The 23,408-nt window shown below is 38.9% G+C and overlaps 1 protein-coding gene across 2 annotated transcripts in view; it reads left to right on the top strand.

The window, feature by feature from the left end:
• Positions 1 to 23,408, top strand: part of Dock11 (dedicator of cytokinesis 11) — a 181,867-nt gene that overhangs the window by 145,383 nt on the left and 13,076 nt on the right. For both annotated transcript variants that reach the window (XM_051178430.1, XM_051178429.1), the window contains 6 exons: positions 3,531 to 3,644; positions 5,668 to 5,883; positions 5,973 to 6,030; positions 11,051 to 11,157; positions 20,420 to 20,542; positions 22,170 to 22,283. In XM_051178430.1, the coding sequence (XP_051034387.1) occupies positions 3,531 to 3,644; positions 5,668 to 5,883; positions 5,973 to 6,030; positions 11,051 to 11,157; positions 20,420 to 20,542; positions 22,170 to 22,283 (732 nt within the window). The remainder of the gene's footprint in view (positions 1 to 3,530; positions 3,645 to 5,667; positions 5,884 to 5,972; positions 6,031 to 11,050; positions 11,158 to 20,419; positions 20,543 to 22,169; positions 22,284 to 23,408) is intronic.

The raw sequence follows: 23,408 nt of genomic DNA, 5'->3' as shown, positions 1-23,408 counted from the left end.
GTTCAGGGGGTCTGAGTCAGTCCCATGCTGGATTCCCAGCTGTCAGTCTGGGGGCCCATTAGCTCCTCCTTGTTCAGCTCAGCTGTCTCTATGTGTTTCTGCAACCTGGTCTTGTCTCCCCTCTCTGCATCTGGATTCCAGTTCAGCTCAGTGTTTAGCTGTGGATGGCTGCTTTTGAAGAGAAAACTGACTCTAGAGAAATGTCCAGAGTCCTACGAGACTGACCGCAACTAACAATCTGAACAACATTAGAAAGACTACCATAAATGCCCTTCCCTGATAATGAGATTGATGACTAATTTATCCACCATCATGGAGCCCTCATCTAGTAGCTGATGGAAACTCACTCATACTTTTAAAACATCTTTTTAAAGCCAAGCATGTGGCATGCACTTGTAATCCCAGGACTGAGGAAACAGGAACAGACAAATCCCTGGGGCTCACTGAGCAGCCAGGCTAACCTTACTTAACAAGCTCTAAGCCAATGAGAGACCTTGCCCTCCCTCTCCCACAAATTAAAATAGACAGCTTCTGAAGGATGGTACCCAAGGTTGACCTTTGATCTCCACACATTGGCCCACATGTACACCTGCAAACATGTGCCCACTCCTACCCCCGTCCCACAAAAATGAACATCTATAGCTACTTGGGGGCTAAAACAGGAAGACATTAACTTCAAGTCCTACCTTGTCTGCAGAGTGAGATCAATGCCAGCCTGGCTAACATGAGAGACACTATCTCAAAACAAAAGGTCAAAACAGGCTGAGGTTATTGCTCAGTGGTAGAGTTCTTGACTAGCATACACAAGGCTCTGGGTTCCAATCTCAGCACTGCAAAAGAAATCAATATCTGGCTTTCTACTCTTGTTCCCAGACCATGAGACCATATTGAAATGTGACTGGTCCAAACTGAGATAGGCATCTAAGTTGTCTTATATTGTTTATATATTGAAATGATTTATCAAATTGGGAGAGTAATTAAAATACTTCAAAATAGATTTGTTGCAGTTTAGGGGGTAGATAAAATATATCAACATAAATTTCAGGTCAGCAAGGTGGCTCAGTGGGTAAAAGTGTCTGCTACCAAGCCTGATGACCTGAGTTTGATCACCAAAACACACATGATGGAAGGAGAGAAAAGCTAAATCAGTTGTTCTCTGATCTTCGCATACACACCAGAGCAAGCAAGCATGCATGCACACGCACACACATACTAAATACAATGAGAAATAAAGTAAGTTTCACTTCCATCTCTCTTTCTTTGTAGATATATATATGACTCACATCCTCTTTCTCTTGGTCAAGGTGACTCTAAAGTATAAGTTTTGAGTGCATGCTTTAACGCAGATCCCATGAGTCTGACCCATTGACCTCTCTGTACCTCAGTGTCTTCAAATATAAAATAGGAGAAACTCTACCTGATAGAATTTTTATGAGACTCAAGCAAGATGATTAGAAAAAAATGTTCGATAACACCCAGCAGGCGATATAGGTCGTTTGCATGCAGAACCTTTCTTTAACAATGAGAGAGTGCCAAGCATGATGACACATGTCTACAATCCAAACATGTGGGAGACTGAGGTAGGAGGATTGCACATTTGAGCCAGCATGAGCTAAGGACAAGAAGCTGTCTCAAAAGGCAAAGATTAAGAAGAATTGACCTGGGGGTGCTAGCATGTGCCTGTGTAGTTCCACACATATACTTGAAAGGCCAAGGCAAGAGGATTGCTTGAGCCCACAAGTTCAAGGTCAGTCTGGATAACATAGCATAACCCTATCTCAAAAGCAATGGATTAGTCTCAAGATTTTGTGAAAAATCACAGAACATATAGAGATAACTATATGTTTAATTCATAGCTCAACTACTTATATGCTGTGTGACCCTAGGCAAGTTAACTCAATCTGGCCGCACCAGTTTGCTCATCTGTAAAATGAGGCCAGATATTTGCCACTTTGCACTGTTAGTATGAGCATGAAAATGAAGAGCATATAGCAGCTGGCACCCTGCACAGCACAGAGAACGCACTGTGTGATAATTACTATTCCACATCTCTATATCATTGTGTTTATTTGATGAAACAACCACGGATCTATGCACAGTTGGGACTTCTTGGCTCAGCAGGCTACTGTGTAATAAAGACAATCTCTAGGTATGTAGCTTCCTTGGTGTGTCACATTAGAGCTATTTAGTGGAGAAAGTTTATTGATAGGGAAACAACCATAGGCTACATTTTTTTGAAATGTCATAAATAATGTACAATTCTAATAGGAAACAATAATCCCTTAAAAATCCGCTATAAAAGGTATGGATGGTTGCATACTAGAGCCAGCCAGCACTGCCTGTCAGCTCTTTTACTATTTGCTATTACGTGAAGTCAGTTGAAAACCCACCACCTCTAATATGTGGCCTTAATTTACCAGTATACCTGAAGTTTTCTATTAGAATCCATTCTTTGGGCCTAAATATCAGCTCTGTCAGTGCCTTATTTAATATAAATGAGTTAATAAATATAAAGACTTAGAATAGCATCTAGAATACAGAAAGTACTCAGTGAAGAGTTAACTGTAGGCTAGAGGGATGGCTCAGTGGATACACATGATTGCTGTCAAGCCTAAACACTGGAGTTTGATACCTGAGTCCTTCATAGTAGAAAGCGAGAAATAAGTGCCACAAGTTGTCTTCTGATCCATAATTTGCATGCTGTGGTATTGCACACCCCCACACCCACAGAAGTAAATATAATAAACAAACGTAAGAAAAAATGTAAAGCATTAACTAGCAATGAAGTCAGAATTTGGATGTAAGGCATCGTGACTTCAGGGCCTGCAGTCACAGGCACTACTGCATCTTGTCTTCTCAAATCAAGAGGAAGGCACCCAGCCATTACCATCTGAGCATGAATTGTTTTGACATTCACACAACGTTGCAGACTAGCACATTATATAGAATAGACAAGTGATACAGAGTGAGAAACTGTGGAAGGAAAAGATCACTCAGGCCCAAATTTATCATAACCACCACCATGTGAGCACATTCAAAGGGAAGACTGATCACCACCAATGTGTGTGGTATGTGGTGCAGAATCTCTATTGCTTTTTCTTTTTCTTTTTTTTTAATGACTCCTTTTTAAAAGACAGGATCTTACTGTATAATCCTGGCTGCTCCGAAACTCACAGTGATCCTATTTTTTGCCTCTGCCCCTCTGCCCCTCTGCCCCCTGCCCCTCTGCCCCTCTGCCTTTCTGCCTCTGCCCTTCTACCTTGGCCTCCAGGGATTACAAGCAAAACCACAACACATGAGTATGTAAACTCTTTAAAAGAAGCATTTGAAAGCTGGGTGTAGCATCAAGAGCCTACCGTCCCCACTTTTGAAGACAATGAGGCAGGAAAACAGTTAGATGCTACCCTGAACACAGTATAGAGATTCTCTTCCCCACCCTGAACACAGTATAGAGATTCTCTTCCCCACCTCCTGAAGCAGGATTTTTTTAAAGTCATTTGAAAAAACTAACCTTTATTTTTTTCCCACAGATAATAATTGCTGTAAGTCAGCTGATAGCTGATGTAGCACTAAGTGGAGGATCAAGATTTCAGGAGTCTTTATTTATTATCAATAACTTTGCAAATAGTGACAGACCTATGAAGGTATGGAATAAACTGAAACCACTTTGGCTGGGATTGTGAGTCATTGGTAGAGTGTGCACTTACCATGTTACCATGTACAGTGAATGCCCTGGGTTTGATCCCCAACAGCAAAATAATGAATAAAGACCATTTTAACTAACAAAGGGAGTTTATACCCTTAAACTGTCATGGAATTTACAGCGACTGTTAGTGTGGAATGGATAGAATGTAGGCTTTATGAGTTGATAGCTTTTACATACCCCTGGATCTCTAGCAATTATATTCATCATCAACAGAATAGATTAAGAAATTTGCATCTGTTAGTAATAGAATCTGTGTCATTTCCTATTTCTAAACTTGCTCAGAAAATAAACAAAAATTTCTTTCTTAACAATCGTTACCATGTATAATACTGGTTAATTAAATTCTGAGTTTGCAATTTGAGAAAACTCTCACTTCCTAGAATGGCTAACAGACCCATTGGCAAGAGATGAGAAAAGGCACAAAATCGTTTCACTATTTGTTGATTATATGACTGTCAAAAGTTGTGGTAACTGGTTGTGACTTGCCGTAACAGTTTACAGCTGTCATTCTTCAGCAGTTCATCAGAATCAAACGTAAGGTCTAGACCACCTTGCTGTTTCACACATGCTTAAAAACTAGAGCAGTGTAAAAATGTATCTCTTGCTGGGTTGCCTGGAGTACAGGTCCTGATGTCCTCCCAGGGAGATAAATTGTCTCAATTCTTGGGAAAGGTCCTATTCTATTATATTTGACAATATTGTATAAAAATCTGAAAAAAAAATTGTAAAGCTCATAGTCACAACATACTTGATGCTTGGGACGTGTAGAATCTGTGTACCAAAAAACCCATTCCCATAGGAACGTTGCTTACAGGGAGAAAAACACTGAGTAGTGCCAGCTGCTCACAGTCTGGGAAAGTTTGCGTTTCAAGCAGCTCTGTTGGTTTCCCAGGGGATCAGTATACAGTCCAACTAATCCCGTGAGTACAGAAGCAATGTATACTATTTCAGCTATTTCACTCATGCTCCAAGAATTCCTGTTCCCAGTAGTTACCATGCTCAGTGCCATATTATACAGGTAACTAGTGACATTTTCTAAGTGAATAGGGCTGATGCTGGCTCTCCTTGAGAAGAACCCCTTTGTTTTCCCGTCACTCATTTGTGAATGACTTAGTTATATCTGCTAAGGCCACCATTACCAACAAACCCTTTATAATAAGGTAACCCTTTCCTTCAGGAAGGAGTTTCGGTTAATAAGCAGAAAGGGCCAAGATAATAATTATTTTTGCAGCAGACAAAAAGGCAGAACAGTATATCATATTCATATTAAGTTCCCTAACCATGTACTTGCCCCATCTCTATCTTGAGATTGGCAGCAGGGTTTTCCCTGAGGTGTGTGTTACAGTCGGTGGGCAAGACATGCACACTTACCTGTATAGAAAATTGCCTATAGAACACTAGTTCTGGAACTAGATTGCCTGTAGGCAAGTCCTGTCTCCATGACACTTCCCAACCAGGACAAGTGTCTGAGCCTCTCAATAGCTGCTCTGTGCTTCAGTTTTCTCGTTGGTAGACATGCATGAGAAGGCTACTTAATATGTAGGATTGGTATAAAAATTAAAACATACAAAACATCCAGATCAGTACCTGGTACCATTGTGCTGTCAGTAGCACTCAGTTACTGTTGTAAGGAAACCAGGAACATACAAAATTCACAGTGGAGAAGCCAGGATCCAAAGTCAGATAGTGTGACTCCAAAGGCCATGTTTTTATGTGCTTTAAGTATATTGCCATCAAGTTCAAAAGCCTTTGAATCCTAGCTAGTTTGCATATTTTTTTAAAATAGCTAATTAAAACCCCTTTAGACTTGCCACATGCAACACCGTACCACAAACTGTTAACAAGGAGTAAAAATCATATTAGGTTCCCCAGGATTGGGTAAGGATTGGATGATCATGCTTAGATCCTATTGGTAATACTGCTAAATACATGGATTTTGTTTTCTTTTGTTTTGAAATTAGGCAACTGCTTTTCCCACAGAAGTCAAAGATTTGACCAAGAGGATTCGAACTGTTCTTATGGCCACTGCCCAAATGAAGGAGCATGAGAAAGACCCGGAAATGCTAATTGACCTCCAGTATAGTTTAGCTAAATCTTATGCCAGCACACCAGAGCTGAGGAAAACCTGGCTGGACAGCATGGCCAAAATTCATGTAAAGAATGGAGATTTTTCCGAGGTGACTACTTATAATTTTGTTCCTGCTGGGACTCCTCAAACTCCCTTGAACACATTCTGACACTTCTTTTCTTTGTCATTCTTTTCTAGGCTGCAATGTGTTGTGTCCACGTAGCGGCTCTAGTTGCAGAATTTCTTCACCGAAAGAGTAAGACCTTCCTGTTCTCAGATGGGAGGACTCTCAGCTGGCAAAATAATTTTTATCTTTGCAGCTTGCAGTTGTGAATGCCATAGAATGGGGCTCTTAAAAATGTTTACCTTCAGCCTCATTCAGTCCTGAACAGACGTTGTTGTAAAAGAAGACTGCATTGCTCATTTTGGCTTCGGTTTCTGTAGGAGGTTACCAGAATAAGTTAAATAGTACATGGCTGGGCCTGATGCCCAGTGTTTATTTCCCAAGACTATCTCCCTGGATGACTGCCACAAATTAAATTCTTCTTAGGGCTCATGAGAAGCTCTACATAGTACAAGCAGATCATTCCATTCCCCCTCCTTACTCTCCTAGAACTAGGTATCTACAGCCATTTTAATGCTGTGACACCAGAGTGTTAATGGGAATCAGGCCCTTGAAGGATAGCAGCCGCTCTGCCTCACTAATTTGAGATTTCCAATTCCAGGATCAGCCTGTATGCTTCTCTGTCCCCAAGTAATATTGCCGAATATTATAACTACCCAAATAGCAAAACAATTGAGTAAGGTTTGAAAGTCAATTTGCAGTGGTGATTGCAATCAAGACATCTGCTATGTATCACAACGTTCAAGCTGCTTCCTTCGAGCCAGTCAACCAAACAACACGAGGGCAAAATGAAAGCAACTTAAAGGAGCCTTATTACTAGGGCTTTGGCTATGAGGACACAGTCTTGTTTTATAGTTTGTTTGTTTGTTTTCATTTGTTTTCTAACTGGAATTTTCTGTGTTCTTCATTTCACATTTAAGGTTCAGGGCTCAGTTGTCACATGTAAAATAATGACCATGGTGGAGCTTCTTCCCAAACATGAATATAATGATTGAACTATGCATTACCGTCATTTAAGTTGGAAGTTGGGGTAGGATCTCATGTAATAAAAGCAGGCCTCAAACTTGCTATGTAGCCAAGGATGACCTTGAACTACTTCTCCTGCCCCCAAGTGCTGGCATGTCAGGCATGCACCACCATGACCACCCAGTTCATACAGGTTTGGATATCAAACCCAGAGCTTTATGAGTACTAAGCAAGCAAGCTTACTACCATCTGAGTGATATCCGCAGCATTTTTAAATTACTATTTTGATACTGAAATGCTTCTGGACAATCTTTAGTTTTCAAGTTAGTATACTCAACTAAGGGTAATGGGGCCTATAATCCACACATTGAAGCTAAGGCAGAAAGACTGCCAAACACCTAAGGCAGCCCGGGCTACATGGTAAGTTCCAAGACAGGTTGGATTACAGAGTATGAACCTGAAATAGAATCCCAGGCTCATTAAAAATTATTAAGAATTAACTCTCTAGATTTTGAAAATTGGTAATTATATTAGAAATTCTTCCTGAGAATCTTGTTTTACTCACAAGTACAAAGACTTTAAGTTCAACAAAAATTAAGAATGATTTATCTTAAAAAAATACAAAAAACAAAAAAGTAGATATTCCTTTCAGTAGTATATTTCTCCTTTTAGTATATATATTGTTTTTATTTTCTTTTTTTCTGGTTTTAGGGATTGGTCAAGTGGCTGTATGTGTGATTAAGCCTAGCAACCCAGTCCCTATGAGTAGTTCTAAAATGAAAAAAAAAAAAAAAGAATTTATTAAAGACTCATTCCATCTTTTGCCCTAAAAACAAAACTTGAAGTCGTATACCTGTAATTCCAAATTCCTTGACATGAAGATCTTACACAGAGTATTGTGGCTTTAAAGGTTTTCCAGGGAAACTGGCTTCTTGTTATCCCAGCTTTCTAATAGTGAGCACTCGAAGTGAGAGGTCCAGGCCCATTAACAAGAAACCCTTTAGATTTTGAAAGTAGGTAATTATATTAGAAATTCTTCCTACGAATCTTGTTTTATTTACAGGTACAGAGATCTTCTTCAGTCTAAAGCAAAACTTATCTCCATTAGCCCATCCTTAACTTTAGAGAGACTATTTTTTTCTGTACTTGTTTAAACATTAAGCAGCTACCTTAATCATCAATCTTGCCTGTCTTAACAGGTGGATATAGCCCAAACTTGTCATTGAAGTATTTCATAATACCCTTAAGGTCTTTTTAAAAAATTTACCCTTCATTAAAATCAAAGAGCTAAGGAAGAAAAATGATGTTTTGCATTATAAACAAAGAAATGTTAAATTTGAATGCTGTTTATATACTTATTTATGTATGGGTGCTGTCTATTTTTGAACCTGGAGAATTCTATTTCCTTCAACTAGAAACCCTTATTCTAAAAGAGCAGCAGTAGTAAAAAAATAAATCCTCAGGGTTTTTTCCACCTTAGCATCAATGGTTCAAAAACCAAAAAAAAAAATAAAAAAAAAAACAGCTTCTTTTTTCAATTAGCAACTTAAGCTATGAGACTGATATAAAGATAGATGGCTAATCTAAAACAGTTAAGTGCACTATAAAAATATTCTTAATCAAGATGGGAAAAAATGCTTCCTAGCTGACACACTGGAAGCAAATATCCTATCATGTAGACTTTTTTTTTTTCTTTAATAAAAATTAAGTTTGTTCTATCAGGCGGTTTCCTGCTGCCTGGGGATAGCTGCTGTCCATTGTGAGAACTCTGCAACCCAGCACTACCAGAAAAGATTACAAAAGACTGGAGTCTTTAAGCAAAATATGTTTTCAATAACATTTAGTGATGACCATCAAGGCACTCTAGAATTCTTTGTTTTCAATTGTCCATTGATACTGAAGATAAAAGGCGTGTTTACATTTGAAATCCCTGACAGGTGTCTAGAATGAATTTCTAAACACTCTATTTGCAGCTCATTTCACCCCACCCCCCTGTTTCTCTCCCTCCCGCTGAGATGGAACACAGGGTCGTGTACATAGTACACAAGTTCTCCATTGTTGTTATGCCCTCAGCTGTCCCCTAAGCCATTTCTCTTGAAGTGAGCTATAAAAATAATTCTTAATCACAATGGAATAGAATGCTAATTAGCTGGTACATGGGAAACAAATGTTCTGTCATTTAAACTTTTTTTAAAATAAAAATAAAGTTTGTTCTATCCAGTAGTTTCCTTGCCCGCAAGAATATCTGCATAAATGAAAGACCACTGCTGGAACCTTCCATTCCTTGTTTCAGGCACTGAAGTGCCAGGAAAGGGCAAAGAAGGCAGGCAGGAATGGTGGCTCATGCCTGTAATTGCAGCATTCAGGAGTTGGAGGGTTAGAAGTTTGAGGCCAGCCTGGGCCACACAGTGAGTCCTGGCTACAGTGTAAAACCTTGTTTCATTCCTATCCCCCACCCAAGAAAAATAAAATGAAAGTGGAAGGAGGAATGCCATTGACCCTGACCCCACCCAACACTCCATCAGGCAACCTTGCCTTTGTTCTTTGTACCAGAGGTACCTTACAGACAGACTCCAAGACAAGCCAGAATGCCTCTCATTTTGTCTGAGAACCTCAGTACTTCTGGATTTCACTCTCTAAAGACTAGACTTTGGCATTCTTCTCTCTGTTCCTGAGAGAGGGCACACTCTTTCCCCCCAGGGAAGACAAGAGTCAAGTTTTCTGCATTTTTGTACCACCACATAGCATCCTCGTTCAGCAAAGCTTCAGGCCTTCGGAATCCCCCCTAAGCCCCGAAGACGTAATTTCCTTCCCCATAGCATCTCCTCTGATTCCTTATAGGGTAATGTTGCTTTCATTCCCAAGTCATGGTACTCAGTGCCATATATCGAAAATTCCACAAAGCACTTCATTCCTTGTATGTTCCTAATCTCCCCCCTCTTCTGCTTCAAGATCTTACCACTTACACTTCTTCATATTTTATTAAGAATTTTCACTGCTACCTTCTCCTCCAAAATCCTACCTACTCTCTTCATGGCATGTCCTGGGCTCAAGTGGTTGTATCTATAAGGACTGTTTCCATCTATCTCTAGAATGGCATGTAGGGATATGAAAGCAGTACCTATGAAGCATTAAGATCAAGAATCCAAGTCAAAGCTAGGTGAAGTGTACCTCAGCCGTAATCTCAGCACTCAGGATGCAGAGGCAGGAGGATGGTTATAAGTTTGATGCCAGTCTCATCTGAAGTGTGCCTTCATTCTCCTCTAAATCACAAGATCCTAGAAAACCAAGACTCTAGAAAAGCCATGTGGCTTTCTCCACCTAGATTCTCAGTCCACAATGTCAATTTGGGACCATAGTTGTTAAAAGTTCTTTTCAGCTACAGTTTGCTCCCTCCTTTCCAGTGCTCCAGCTAGCAGCAGTTGTCTAATTCTATCTCAAGGAAGTTACTTTATACCATTGATAGACTTATTTAGTGATTATAATTCATTTAGTAAAATGTGTTCGTGTATTTCTCCCAAACCAGTCTTTATTATTACTCATCTTGCTATGGTGCTATGGGTGGTAGTGACGATGATGATGATGATGAAGAAACCTTGTAAGTACTAGAGAGATGACCTTCCAATTTCACACAGTAAAGCAGTGGTAGAGTCAGGTCTGTCTAGCTTTCAAATTGATGCTTTTTCTTTAATGCCCTATTAAGTTTCTCCAAGGATGTTTATGTCTGCCATGTATTTCACTTCCTGTCTGTCATGTAAACCCTAGGCTAGTCTCTTTCAATAACTGACTGATTCCCCTTTCCAACTTTCAGTGAAATTTAAACATTAGATAAGTACCAAAGGTCATGTAGTTGTTATCCCAAAAGTATTTAACCTCTTGTCTAGATGAATGTACAAAGGATGAGTATTTTAATATAATTTTTGTATCAGGAAACCATCTATATCAGCTATTGTAGATATTGTACCAAAACACAACTTAGGATAAATTTGGGCTCATCTGGGCAGGGTGGTAGACCACAATAGATCTGAGTAATACAGGAAATTATTTTCATGGCTGAAATTTGTACTTATGAATTTGAGCCAAAGACGTTTGTGTTATAAAAATAGTGTATCCTTTTAAGGGTGTCTGTTATTTACCAAACATTTTTTCCATAATAAATGTACTCCCTTTCTGACTTTCCACACAGAATTATTCCCTAGTGGATGTTCAGCCTTCAAGAAAATTACTCCCAATATAGATGAGGAAGGAGCCATGAAAGAAGATGCTGGAATGATGGATGTTCATTACAGTGAAGTAAGATCCCAGGGCCTGCATTGTCATTTACCGAAATTTCCCATTTCAGGGTTTATTTGTATTAAAAGTTAGTATGTCTGGCTTAACTTCAAAAGTAGCTAAGGGTTGGTGAGCTTTAAGTAATAAAACTTCCTAAGCAGAGGGATTCCTTTTGACAGGGTGGAATCTTGTCTCTGCAACTCTCCCCATTAGCTTGTTTTAAAATGCAACTATTAGAGGGCTGCAAAGATGACTTAGCAGTTAGGAACATTTGTTATTTTTTTCTGAGGACACAGGTTTGATTCCCAGCACTCACATGGCAGTTCATAACCACCTATAATTGCAGTTTCAGGGGATCTGATGCCCTCTTCTGGCCCTCATGGACACCGGGCCCTCACATAGCATACCAACATACATGTAGGCAAAATACCAATAAAAATAAAATTAATAAAAGTAATCCCATCCAGCACAGGTAAAAGGACTGCACAGAACTAGAGTTAACATTGCCTTCTACTTCACTTAGGCAAAGTGTATGTAACAAAGTAGAGCAAACGGAAATATCCTGCTCCCCACTTCAGATGGATAGAAAACAGCTTTAGTTGTCCAACAATAAAGAGCTATTAAGCACCAACTTAAGAGAAAGCCTGTAGGCTTAGTAATAGAAGAGCTATAAAATGATGAAATATGATCTCCAAGTTTTACTCTGGAGATAGTCATTGAAGGAATATAGGTATGTGACATGCAAAGTCCGAGGTATAAGCCAAGGAAGGTTAACATGGCTGTGATATAAAAGGTGGGATACAGGTGACTGATTAGGGGCTGGAGGCAGAGTGTGGGAGAAGGCTGGCCTTATTGTCCACATACGTGACAATTACGGCATGAACCAGAACAGTGGAGCTCAGTTGGCAGAGTACTTGCTTTGCATGCTTAAGTCCTGAGTTTTGTACTCAGCTACACATAAACCTGTTAAGATGGTAAACACCTATACTTCAGTACTTGGAAGGTAGAGACAGGAGGATTAGAAGTTTACTTTCAAGCCCACTGTCACCTACATAGGGAATAGGAGGCCAGCCTGAGCTACATGAAAGCCTGCCTCAAAAACAAAACAGTTACCTAGGAAATACCATTAGGAAGGAAAGAAGAAAGAACTGCTGCTTAGGAGAAGTTTGGAATTGTGGGAAAATAATAGTTGCTTTTTGCAGGGAAAGGGATGAGTACTTATTTTTTAACTTCAAAAAAGAGCTTTAATTAAATATTTAATTGGAAGAATCATGTAGAAAATAATTCAATGAGAAAATATTATTATACTTCTATACCAACGCATTTCTTCACAAGAGTTATATAATTGAACTATCAAGTTTTTATTTACATGATAGAGGATAATAGAAAGGGGTAATGAATATCATTAGAGTACATGATGGGTATTCATGCAGTGTTGCAAAGAAACCTACTGTCATTTATGAAGAAATAAAAATATTTTAAAATAAAAGATATAGCCTATAAAATAAAATTCTAAATGCCAAGCTTTATAAGAGGCAAATATGACATAAAAGTTCTAGAAGCAACTTTTCTCTTTTCCTATTAGAAATTGATTTCGTTCATATAATATATTCTGATTACATATTTTCCTTCCCCAACTCCTTCCAGATCCTTCCCCACTACTCCACTCACCCAAATCCATACTTGTTCTTTTTTTCTCTCTGTTATTAGAATAGTATCTAAAACTAATCTTATTATTAATAACAAAATGAGATGAGATAAATACAAAACAAACACCAGAATAGGACAAAACAAACAGAAAAAAAGTGCCCAGAAAATGCACAAGAAACACACAGAACACCCATAAAAACAAAATCTGAAACCATAATATATAAGCAAAAAATCTGTAAGGTTTAAAAACACCTTCAAAAATACCACTGAGTTCATTTTGTGTTGGCCATCTACTGCTGAGCATGGGGTCTGCCCTTAAGAGTGGTTTGTATACTCAGTGAGAGACTGTTGGAGAAATTTTTTTTATTCCCTTTGGAGCAGTTATCAATTGGAGATAGTTTCTGGGTTAAATATAGGGTCTTCTGTCTACTTATCCTCTTGGTGTCCTCCATCCCCTTTGGCTCTTTCTACTTCTTCTGCAGAGTTCCCTGAGATGTGACAGGAAGGATTTGATGATGATACCCCATTTAGAATGGAGTGTTCCAAGGTCTCTCATTCTCTGCACATTGTCCAGTTGTGGGTCTCTATATTTGTTCCCATCTACTGCAGAAGGAAGTTTCTCTGATGATGGCTCAACAAGACACTGATCTATAAATATATCAAAATATCACTGCAAGTAATTTTATTGCTATGCTCCTCTAACAGAACATTGTTATCCCCCAGCTAGTCTCAGGTTCTTGACCATCTAGACAATATTGGGTATGGTCCATCTCATGGAATGGGCCTTAATTCTGATCAGATAGTGGTTGATTACTCCTACAAAATTCATGCTCCTATTGCACCAGCTCATCTTGCAGGCAGATCACCATTTTAGATAGAAAGGTTTATAGTTTGGTTGGTGTTTATCTTTCTCCTGTGGTAGTACCATCCAGTACTAGTCAGCAGTAGAGGCTCTGAGTAGGCACCAGCTTGACTTCTCCATGTTCAGTGAGTTATGTATGTGCTGTTTTCAGCAACAGGGTCTTACCATCAGTTTGTAAAGAGCAATCAATAGCTTTGGTTATTTGTGGGGCCTCTTTGACCTCCAATGGGGCCTCTTTAGCCAACAACTCAAGTAGGTGTAACCCATTCCCAGTATTGCTTCTATTGTATTAGGCTTCAAAACAAGCCTTATAGTTTTAGCTGTCCCTCCCCATATTCCCCCCTCAACCTCCTTTCCTCCCTCTAAAGTTTGATCCTACTGTTCTAGTAGCCTCCCCTTCCATCCATAAATCCATAACTATCTATTCTCCTTCTCCTTCCTAAGGTGATCCAATCCTAGCTCCAGTCCTTTACTCTATACCTAATCTCTGTGGTTATGTGGATTGTAGCCTGCTTATCACAGACTTAACAGCTAACACAACAAATGAACAAACTGATGCCATATTTGTCTTTTTGGGTCTGGGTTACTGATTGGTAGAACTTGAAGTGAAAGATTATCAAAATGAAAATAATCAGACTGTTTGAAATGCAGAGTTGACTGTAAAGAGACATCAGGTTGGAAATAAACATCTGGAAGCTATATCCTTGTCAGAGCCAAAGCTAGATGAGTATAACTGCAAGTGAAGACCAGAGCATCACAGACAGAGCATAGCCAACAGTTCACAAAGGCTGGAAATATGGGAAAAGTAAAGAAACACAAAGAAGCAGAGATTGAATTAGTGTACCATCCCATAGAATTATATTTTTATAACAGTGTGCGGAGCCAGGCATGACAGCAAATGATGATATCCCAATTCTTAGAAGGCAGAGCAGAAAGGATTTCAAGTTCTAGGCTAACCTGACCAGCAGAAGGACATTCTGCCTCCAAAAGAAAATTGTACTAGGCAGTATGCCAGGCATTGTAGCTCAGACCTGTAATCCAAATACTCAGGAGGCTGAGGCAGGAACATTGAAATGAGAACTCCCTAGGGTACCTAGTTCATGAACAGCCTGGCTACAGAACAAGACTCTGTCTCAAGGGGAGAGAGGAAACAAAATGTTTCACTTTTCTCAATCTGAGATGTAGATAGCCCTTGGAATTCTGCTGTTTTTAGTATGTGTCAGCAGAGTCACAAGCATTTCACAGGAGATACAGATATCCTTCAGTTTAGCCTTGTCTTCCAAAAGGCAGCTTCAACTTACTCATAGAGATGGCCATGTAAACATATTTCTTGGGACTTTTTTTTTTTTGCAATAATCTATACATTTATTTGATTAAAAGTTATAAGTTGTCGGGGTTCATGCTCTTACCTCTGGAAAAGGTGACATTGATTTAGAAATCATTAAAATGAACCATATGTGGCAGTACACATCCATTATCTCAGCAGTCTGCAGGGAGAGGAAAGTAAGATTGTGAATTAGTCAGCCTAGGCTATAAAGCAAAACCTTCTCTAACAAAACACAACTAAGTTGTGGTACTGGGAATATCGTTCAATGGCTGTTTGCTACACAGACAGAAATACCTGATGGGTTCAGAGCCCTAACTCCAAGGAGAAAATATATGCATCTCCTCTACCTGTCACCCCTGTTACTGCCTGGGAGAGAGACAGATCACCAGAGCTTGCTGGCCTGATAGTCTAGCCAAAAGCTGTTAGCTCCATGTTTCATGAGAGACCTCTTCTCAACATGTTAGGTCTGAGAGTGACACACATGACATCCTATATCCTCCTCTGGTCTCCAAATTCATATATGCACATGCAGAGACACACACAGGGTGGGGTGGGGGGATCCAATTACACTGAAATGAAAATCAAAACAGTTCTCCATTTGGTACTTGTATTTAAGTGTGTCAGTTAAACTACTAATATGAATCCAATTTTCTAAATGTATTTCTGAATTGATTTTTAACAGCTTAAAACATAGAACATATAATAAATCACATACATGTTAAGGGAGTGGTTTCATGAATTTTGACAATTTGTACACCCATGTAATCTACCACCAGAAATAAGAAATAGAACACATGCATTCCTGCCCATTTGAAAGTAGTCTCTGAACTGGTGAGATAGTTCATGCCTGTAATCACAGCCAGCACTCTGGAGTCTGAGGCAGGGGGTTTGATGTAAGTTTGAGGCCTCCCTGGGCTACAAATTACATTTAAATCCTGTCTGGACTACAGTATGAGATTCCATCTCAGAGAGCCTCTCTTTGCCACGAACATCTGGTTTCCATCATAACAGAATAGCTTTCATGTTGTTAAAGTGAAACCACGGGGCTGGAAGGATGGCTCAGTGGTTAAGAGCCCTGGCTGCTTTTCCAGAGGACCCACATTTAATTTGTTCCCAGCACCAACATGATGGCTCACAACCTTCTGTGACTTCAAATCTAGGAGATCTAAGGTCCTCTTCTGACTGCCACAGGCACCCACGTAGTGCACAGACTTACATATATGCAAAACACGCATATACATAAAACATAAATAAATAGATAAATAAACCCTGTTAAAAATAAAAGATAATAAAAATAGAATTATTCAGTGTATATCTCTGTGTGTGTGTGTGAAGTCTAAAAGTGTTTAATGATTTTTTCTTTCTATCTGTAGTTTTAAAGTGTATTTGCCTCAATATTTTGATAGTATAACCTCTGTTTTCTTCTAGAAACTTTGTCTCTGAGTTTTATTTTGGTCTCAAGTCTTTCTAAACTATGTTTTGAGCATGGAATGAGAGAGCAGTCAAAGTTGAAGGGAGGAGTTCCTATTTATTTATTTATTTATTTATTTATTTATTTATTTATTTATTTGTGCTAGGGTTTGAACTTGTGTCCTTGGCCGTGCTAGGCTGGTGCTCACCCAAGCCTATGGTTCATGTCATTTAGAGAAAACCAGAAACTTCCTTTAGCTTCTTTGAATTGACTTTGGTACGTTGGTAAAAGCTTCATTTCTTCATGTAAATGGTCTGTTTCTATTCCCTATCTCTACTACTCAGCCAGTTGTACAAATCGATGCTAAGAGCATGCTTTTTGTGTTTCTTTTATTTTTAACTATCTATCATTCCCCCTCTCTCTTTCCTCCCTCCATAACTCCCCCCCCCCATATCTCCCCTGATCTCTGCACTCCCTCTCAAGTTTATGGCCTCTTTTACTTTAACTATTATTGTTACGTATATGCAAAGACTACATATATGCAACTTGCTGACTCTGTTCAGTGTTGTATGCATGTGTGCTTAGGGCTGATCATTTGTGATTAGGTAACGACTTAGGGAGCTCATCCCTGCGGAAGACTGATTCTTCCTCTTTCAGCAGTCACATATTAGTCATAACTCAGGATGTGGCCCTATGAGCTTTCTCCCATACATAGATGGAATTTCAATTGGCACTGGATTTATTCAGGTCTCCCTTAGGCAGCCATATTGTTGAGCTTTCATGGGTAATAGCCAGAAGGCACAATCCCATAGTAGACTTCTGGTTCCTGCCTGCTCTTCTTTGATGTTTCCTGAGCCATGGGTGTAGTTGTATCAACTGGGGCTGAGTACTCCACCATCACTCGCTCTCTGCATTCTGACCAGTTGTGAGTTTCTCTAAGGGTGTCCATCTATTACAAAAAGAAGATTCTTTGCTAAGGGGTGGTAGCCACACTCATGAGCTTGAGCTAGTGTGTAGGGTACATACTGTTTTTTATTGCGTTGGCATTATGAGAGGTTGTAAACTCAGGTAGTGTTAGCTTTCCAACTTTATTATTTCTTAGTGATTAAAAAAAACAGTTCTGTAGAATTTCAGTATCCATATACAATTTCAGTCATGTTTCTCTAAATGACCTTTTGGAAATTGAAGGCTGGAATTTTGTTAAGTTTATGCTACTATATAAAAAATGAAGCAGGTAACGACAATATTGACTCCCAATCAGCAGACATTTGGGCTACCTTTAATTTACCTCAGCAGTTTCTGGGTAAAATTTTATTATTGATATATTATCAGATATCTGGTGCTTTAATGCTGTCATAAATACTATTGCTTACATTTTATGCTTTTCCTTTTTTTTTTTTTTTTTTGAGGGGTTGGGAAGAATTGAACCAAGGATGTCACACATACTAGACAAGTGATGAGCTATATCCCCAGCCCTTTTTCACTTTTTGAGATAGGGACCCATGTATATAAACTTCCCTTAAACTCACTCTGGAGTACAGACAGACCTTAAACTTGTAAGCCTTATATATTATCCTTCAGAGTGGCTGTGATTAAAGGCCTTCACTTACTAGACTTTGTTCTATTTTATTTTACAAAATGTATTGTTGTTAGTATATAGAAGTCTCACTGACTTGTATGTTGACTTTGTATTTCCTAAGTGGCTAAATTTGCTTGTCAGCTTTACTATAATCATCTGTGTATTCTCTATGATTTAGGACATATGTAATCATGCCATCTACACAGAAATACAATTTTACTTTTGTTGGCATGCATGCCTTTTTTCTTTAAAATTATCATATACCAATAATTTAAAATAAGTAACTGTTTATGATAGTAAAAAAGAACTCCAGATGAAATGAATAGAAGGGACCTTTCTTATCTCAAAGAACATCTACTATACATTTAAGTCCAAACACTGTTATTCTAAACCAGGGGACAATGCAAGGATGCTCAGCATCACCCTAGAGGTCCAAACTAGTGAAATATGGCAAGCAAAAAAACTTTGGGTGACTGACCAGGCAGTGAGTTGTCTCTGTCATTTCTAGAGCTTATATATTATCCTTCTGTGGTCTTTGAAGTAGTTGAAAACAGATCGTTATGGTTATAGTTTTCTTTAGTTAGGCTTAAAGATAAGTTTAGTTAGGCTTAAAGGTAAGTTACATATAGGACTTTAGACTCACAAATATAGGATAGATGATAGAATATTTTCTTAAATCTGGCTAAATGTTAATGGACTAAATATTGTTAACCGTGATTCTTATTTGATAACTGTTATGTGATATATTCTGCTATGTTAAGGTTAAAACCCTTCTTTTTATTTAGACAGAAAAGAGGAGATGATGGGAGATGTCATTCTGTATATGTTTCTCATACTGGTTAATGAATAAAGCACTGTTGGCCAATAGAAAAGCAAGATAGGCGGGACTAGGAAACAAGGAGGAAATAGGAAGTAGTAAGGAGGGTCAGGATGGAGAGCCTGGAGAGAACAGAACTGCCATTCCTCAGCTCTCGGTAAGACCACGTGGAAATACATAGAAATGGGTTAATAATTAAGACAGAGCTAGCTGATAAGAAACTAGCACCTGGCCAATAGCATTATATCAAATACAGAGTCTCTGTGCATTATTTGGGGCTGGCACGGCGGCGGGACAAGACCGGGCGGCAGGTGGAAAAACCATACTCTTACAGATACCTGCAGTGTCTCATATGAATTTCAGCCATATTGACTTGAGAGCTCACTTTGTATCAGTATATTCATCGTAATCGACTGTATCTATAACAACCTTTTCCCAATTGAGGTCACATTCTGAGGCAGGTGTGAACTTTAGTTTACCATTTAGGGGAGTACAGTTCAATGCATAACAGGATAAAGTCAACATTGCCCTAATTTTCTAGCTAAGAATTTACCAGTTTTTGCCACCTGCTATGTAGGAATGAGAGCTAGAGGCTGAGTTCCGTCATCTAAGAGACAAACAGGTCATTTTGCCAATCAGTTCCCTAGATCTGAAGGAAATCAACTTACTAAAACTTGTAGCCAGTAGCACAACAGTTGGCTTCATCTTTTATTGTTGCAAACGTGAGGTGATGCTTCACAAAACTGTCTCAAGAGCTCTTATGATTCTGGAAGATGAAAAAGCTCTATCATAGGATATTTTCCTATCCCTAATTCTCAAATCATAGAACAGAGTTCTTTCCCTGGATTATATCAGTTTAATGAGGACCTAAATCACTAATGCAAGAGCTTGAAAAAAGCCATCACGTTCTCTTAAGATTAATGTGCTATGCAAATATAGTCATAATATGAAAGAAAGGTAATGGACATGTACAAGATAGTGACATTTACCTTGTTAGGAATTATACATTCTCTAGTTACTTTTTTTTATTAAAGCCTAATACGAGTATGGGGGGGATACATTATGATATTTCTATGTGTGCATACAGCATTCATTAATATCCAGCTGCCCTTCTTCTATCCTCACCACCTGCCCTGCCCCACCCTGGCATGTGTTCCATCCCTTAGTAAATCACTCTTTTACTTTCAGGTCAGTTTAGTCTGTCATTTGTCACAACCAACAAATTCAATTCAACATGATGTTATCTGCAAGGAAAGTCTCCATTTTCACTTAAACAAAACATAGTTTACTGTTGACCCTGATTTTAGAAGTATTTCTAATTTTCCAGTACTTGTAACATTTGAGTTAAAAAATACTGTTATGCAGCTGTATATGCTGGCATATATCTTTAATCCCAGCATTCCATGAGGCTGAGACAGAAAGCTCACCAGTTAGAGTACAGACAGCCTGGGCTTCGTAGCTATACCCAGTTTCAAAAGAAAGAAGCGGAGGAGGGGAAGATGTGGTCTTTTAAATATACCTCTGTGCATTTGCTTGAACTTATCCCATTTTGTTTGTCCTTTAGTAACTTAAAATGATTCAAAATTAATTTGTCTAAAGCTATTTTAATACCTAATTGAATATTTCTCCTAATGCAGGAGGTTTTGCTGGAGTTGCTAGAACAGTGTGTGGACAGCTTGTGGAAGGCAGAGCGTTATGAAGTAATTTCTGAGATTTCCAAGTTGATAATTCCAATTTATGAGAAACGCCGTGAGTTTGAGGTAGGCAGCGGTCACATTGGCATCATTACCTTACGTACTGTTTCAGTCTTGGCAAAACACTAATATAATGTTGTTTCTGTCTGTTAATCTGATGACTTCTGAAGAAAATAGCTGGTTCATCATAGTATGACATTGGAATTTTATCATAGAATAAATATCATTTTTGTTTGTGGTGTGAGGGATGGACAGCAGGACCTTGGGCATGCTAGGCACATGCCCTAGCTTCAAGATAGCACCAGGCCAGATTGTAACTTTTCTCCCTGGATTATAAAAACTACTAAATCTCCATATTGCCCAAGAAAGACCTAGAAACATGATTCTGTTCTTTGAACTTGAGTGCAGGGACTATGATGAAGAAACATAATGTGATAACAGTAATAACTCAGCTGTGAGGGTTTGTTTATCAATTTTGCCCGCCCGGAATACTGTTGAACAGCTGCTGCCATGTTTATGGGACATAATTTTTTTATATTCAAGTCTGAGTCCATATCATCATCTCTACTGTAACCACACCCCCCAAAAAGGAAGAGGAGTTGAAATTCAAACTATTTTGAGAGTAGGAGTGAGGTGAGCTGAGTGTAGTGATATATAGCTATAACCCCCCACCACGACCACTTTATGGAGCTGAGACAGGATAACCGTCTCAAGTTCAAGGCCAGCCCAGACTGCATAGCAAGACTTTGTCAAAATAACAACAAAAACCTGTTTTAAACTCAAGGCTTCAGGAAGTCCCTGAAGCTGACCAGAGGTGCTAAGCCCCTCCCTCTCCGATATAAATGCTCAGACAGGCTGAGCTGCCTAGAAGAGCCTCAGTTCAACTGAGCTGTCTGAAAAAGACACTCTTCAACATGTTGAGCTGCCTGCAAGTTGTGCAATGTGCTCCAGGCTTTCAGATTCCATGAGCCGTAAGTCGTGCTGGGGTGCACTTTGGTGATGCAGCTGTCTGAGTCATTTTTGCCCCTTTAAGGGGTTATCTCACCCACAATCCTGTCAACAAACCCCATAAAACTCCTTGGTTCACCAAACAAAAAAATGTTTGAAAGAATTTAAAAATGGGGCTAGAGAAACAGCTCAGCAGTTAAAAGCACCTGTTGCTCTTGCAGAGGACCTGGGTGTTTCACAACCATCCTCCCAGTTCCAAGGGATCTGATGTCCTTTTCTGACCTCTATAGTATACAGGCATACATGCAAGCAAAATACTCACACACATAAAAATTAAATAAAAAAGAATTTAATAATCTATACATAACCAGGCAAACTTCACATATTCGCTTAATAGAAAACATTTTTGCACTTCTGGGGATTGAGCCCAGGCCATCACGCATGTTAGGGAAGTTCTCTCCCACTCAGCTGCAGTCTGACCCCATTGATTGCAACTTTTGAGATGAGATCTTGCTAATAGCCCAGGATGGCCTGCTAATCAAGTGAGTACATCGTGAATACCAGGCCATCCTGGCATAATTAGCAGGACCCTTTCTCAAAAATAAAATAAAATAAACAAGCGATAAAAATCCACATTTAATAAAAACCTAAACGTTGACTGGGCTATTTTTTTAACCCCTTGCATGTAGATCTTGATGTCACTTAATGACTGGCAAAAACACAAATGTATGTTCTCGTTTTCCAGAAATTGACTCAAGTCTATCGAACTCTTCATGGCGCTTACACAAAAATTTTGGAGGTTATGCACACCAAAAAAAGACTTTTAGGTACTTTCTTCAGAGTTGCCTTTTATGGCCAGGTAAGTGTGCTTTAGTAAAGTTCATTCATCAAGATGCTTGCCTTTTTAAATGTTCTCCTTTGACATATTAGATGGCCTTTGTACAGTTGTTACTTCTGGAATTCTGTCTTGCTTTTGGCACGGCAGGAAGCCGCTTTTGTAATGTTCTTATTTGCTTTGGTTTTCCTGTCTAATTAGGTTAGGGGTGCAAGGTGTGGATTTCTCCCTGAGTTTGATTCTCTGTTAAGTTTCTGAAGGATACCTTAAGTATCTAGTAGTGAAACTTTTTAATTCAAAACAGATTAAGGACCCAGGGAAGGGAGCTAGAGAAAAGGCCTAGTGTTTACAAGTGAGCAATGACTGCTCTTGCAAGGGAACTAACTAGAATCAATTTCCTGCACCCTCATGGCAGCTCACCACTATCTGTAATTGCAACTCCAGAAGTTCTGACACCTTCACACAAACACACATGCAGGCAAAAACACCAATGCACATAAAATTTAAAAATAAATAATTAAAAACTTAAAAAGCAAAAAAATCTTAAAAAAATAAAAGACCACATGGGAGAAAGACAATATATGGAAACCATTCTTATTAATGAAATTAAAAAGCAAATCCATGTTAGTTTCTTCCTTCTACCAACAATATGTTCACATATTTATGGATGTGAGTATACACAGAAGAAAGAAAAATCTAACTTGTGGAGGAAAGTGTTTATTTCAGCTTACAACTCTCTACCATACTACATTGCTGAGGGAAGTCAGAGCAGGAACTCAGGGAAGGAACCTGGAGACAGGAACTGATGCAGAGGCCATGGAGGAGTACTGTTTACTACTGGCTTGCTCACCGTGGCTTGCTCAGCATGCTTTCTTATAGACCCTCGGACCACCTGTCCAGTGAGTTGGGCCCTCATACAATAATCATTAATTAAGAAAAATGTCCTACAGGCCTATCTGAGAAGGTTCCAACATCCTAAATTATTCTAGACATGTCAAGGTGATATAGATGTAGCTAGCATAAATATGTGAAAGCTAATACTAGTATTATTTTAAGTGTATTCAAATATATAGTCACTGGTATTGCAGATTTCCTGGAATGTTTTTACATAGACTATTTGTAAACTATTATTTGTTTACCTTTCTAATA

Source organism: Phodopus roborovskii, unplaced genomic scaffold, assembly GCF_943737965.1.
Source record: "Phodopus roborovskii unplaced genomic scaffold, PHOROB, whole genome shotgun sequence".
Lineage (NCBI taxonomy): Eukaryota > Metazoa > Chordata > Mammalia > Rodentia > Cricetidae > Phodopus > Phodopus roborovskii.
Note: the sequence above shows the minus strand (reverse complement) of the source record. Positions and strands in the feature narration are given on the sequence as shown.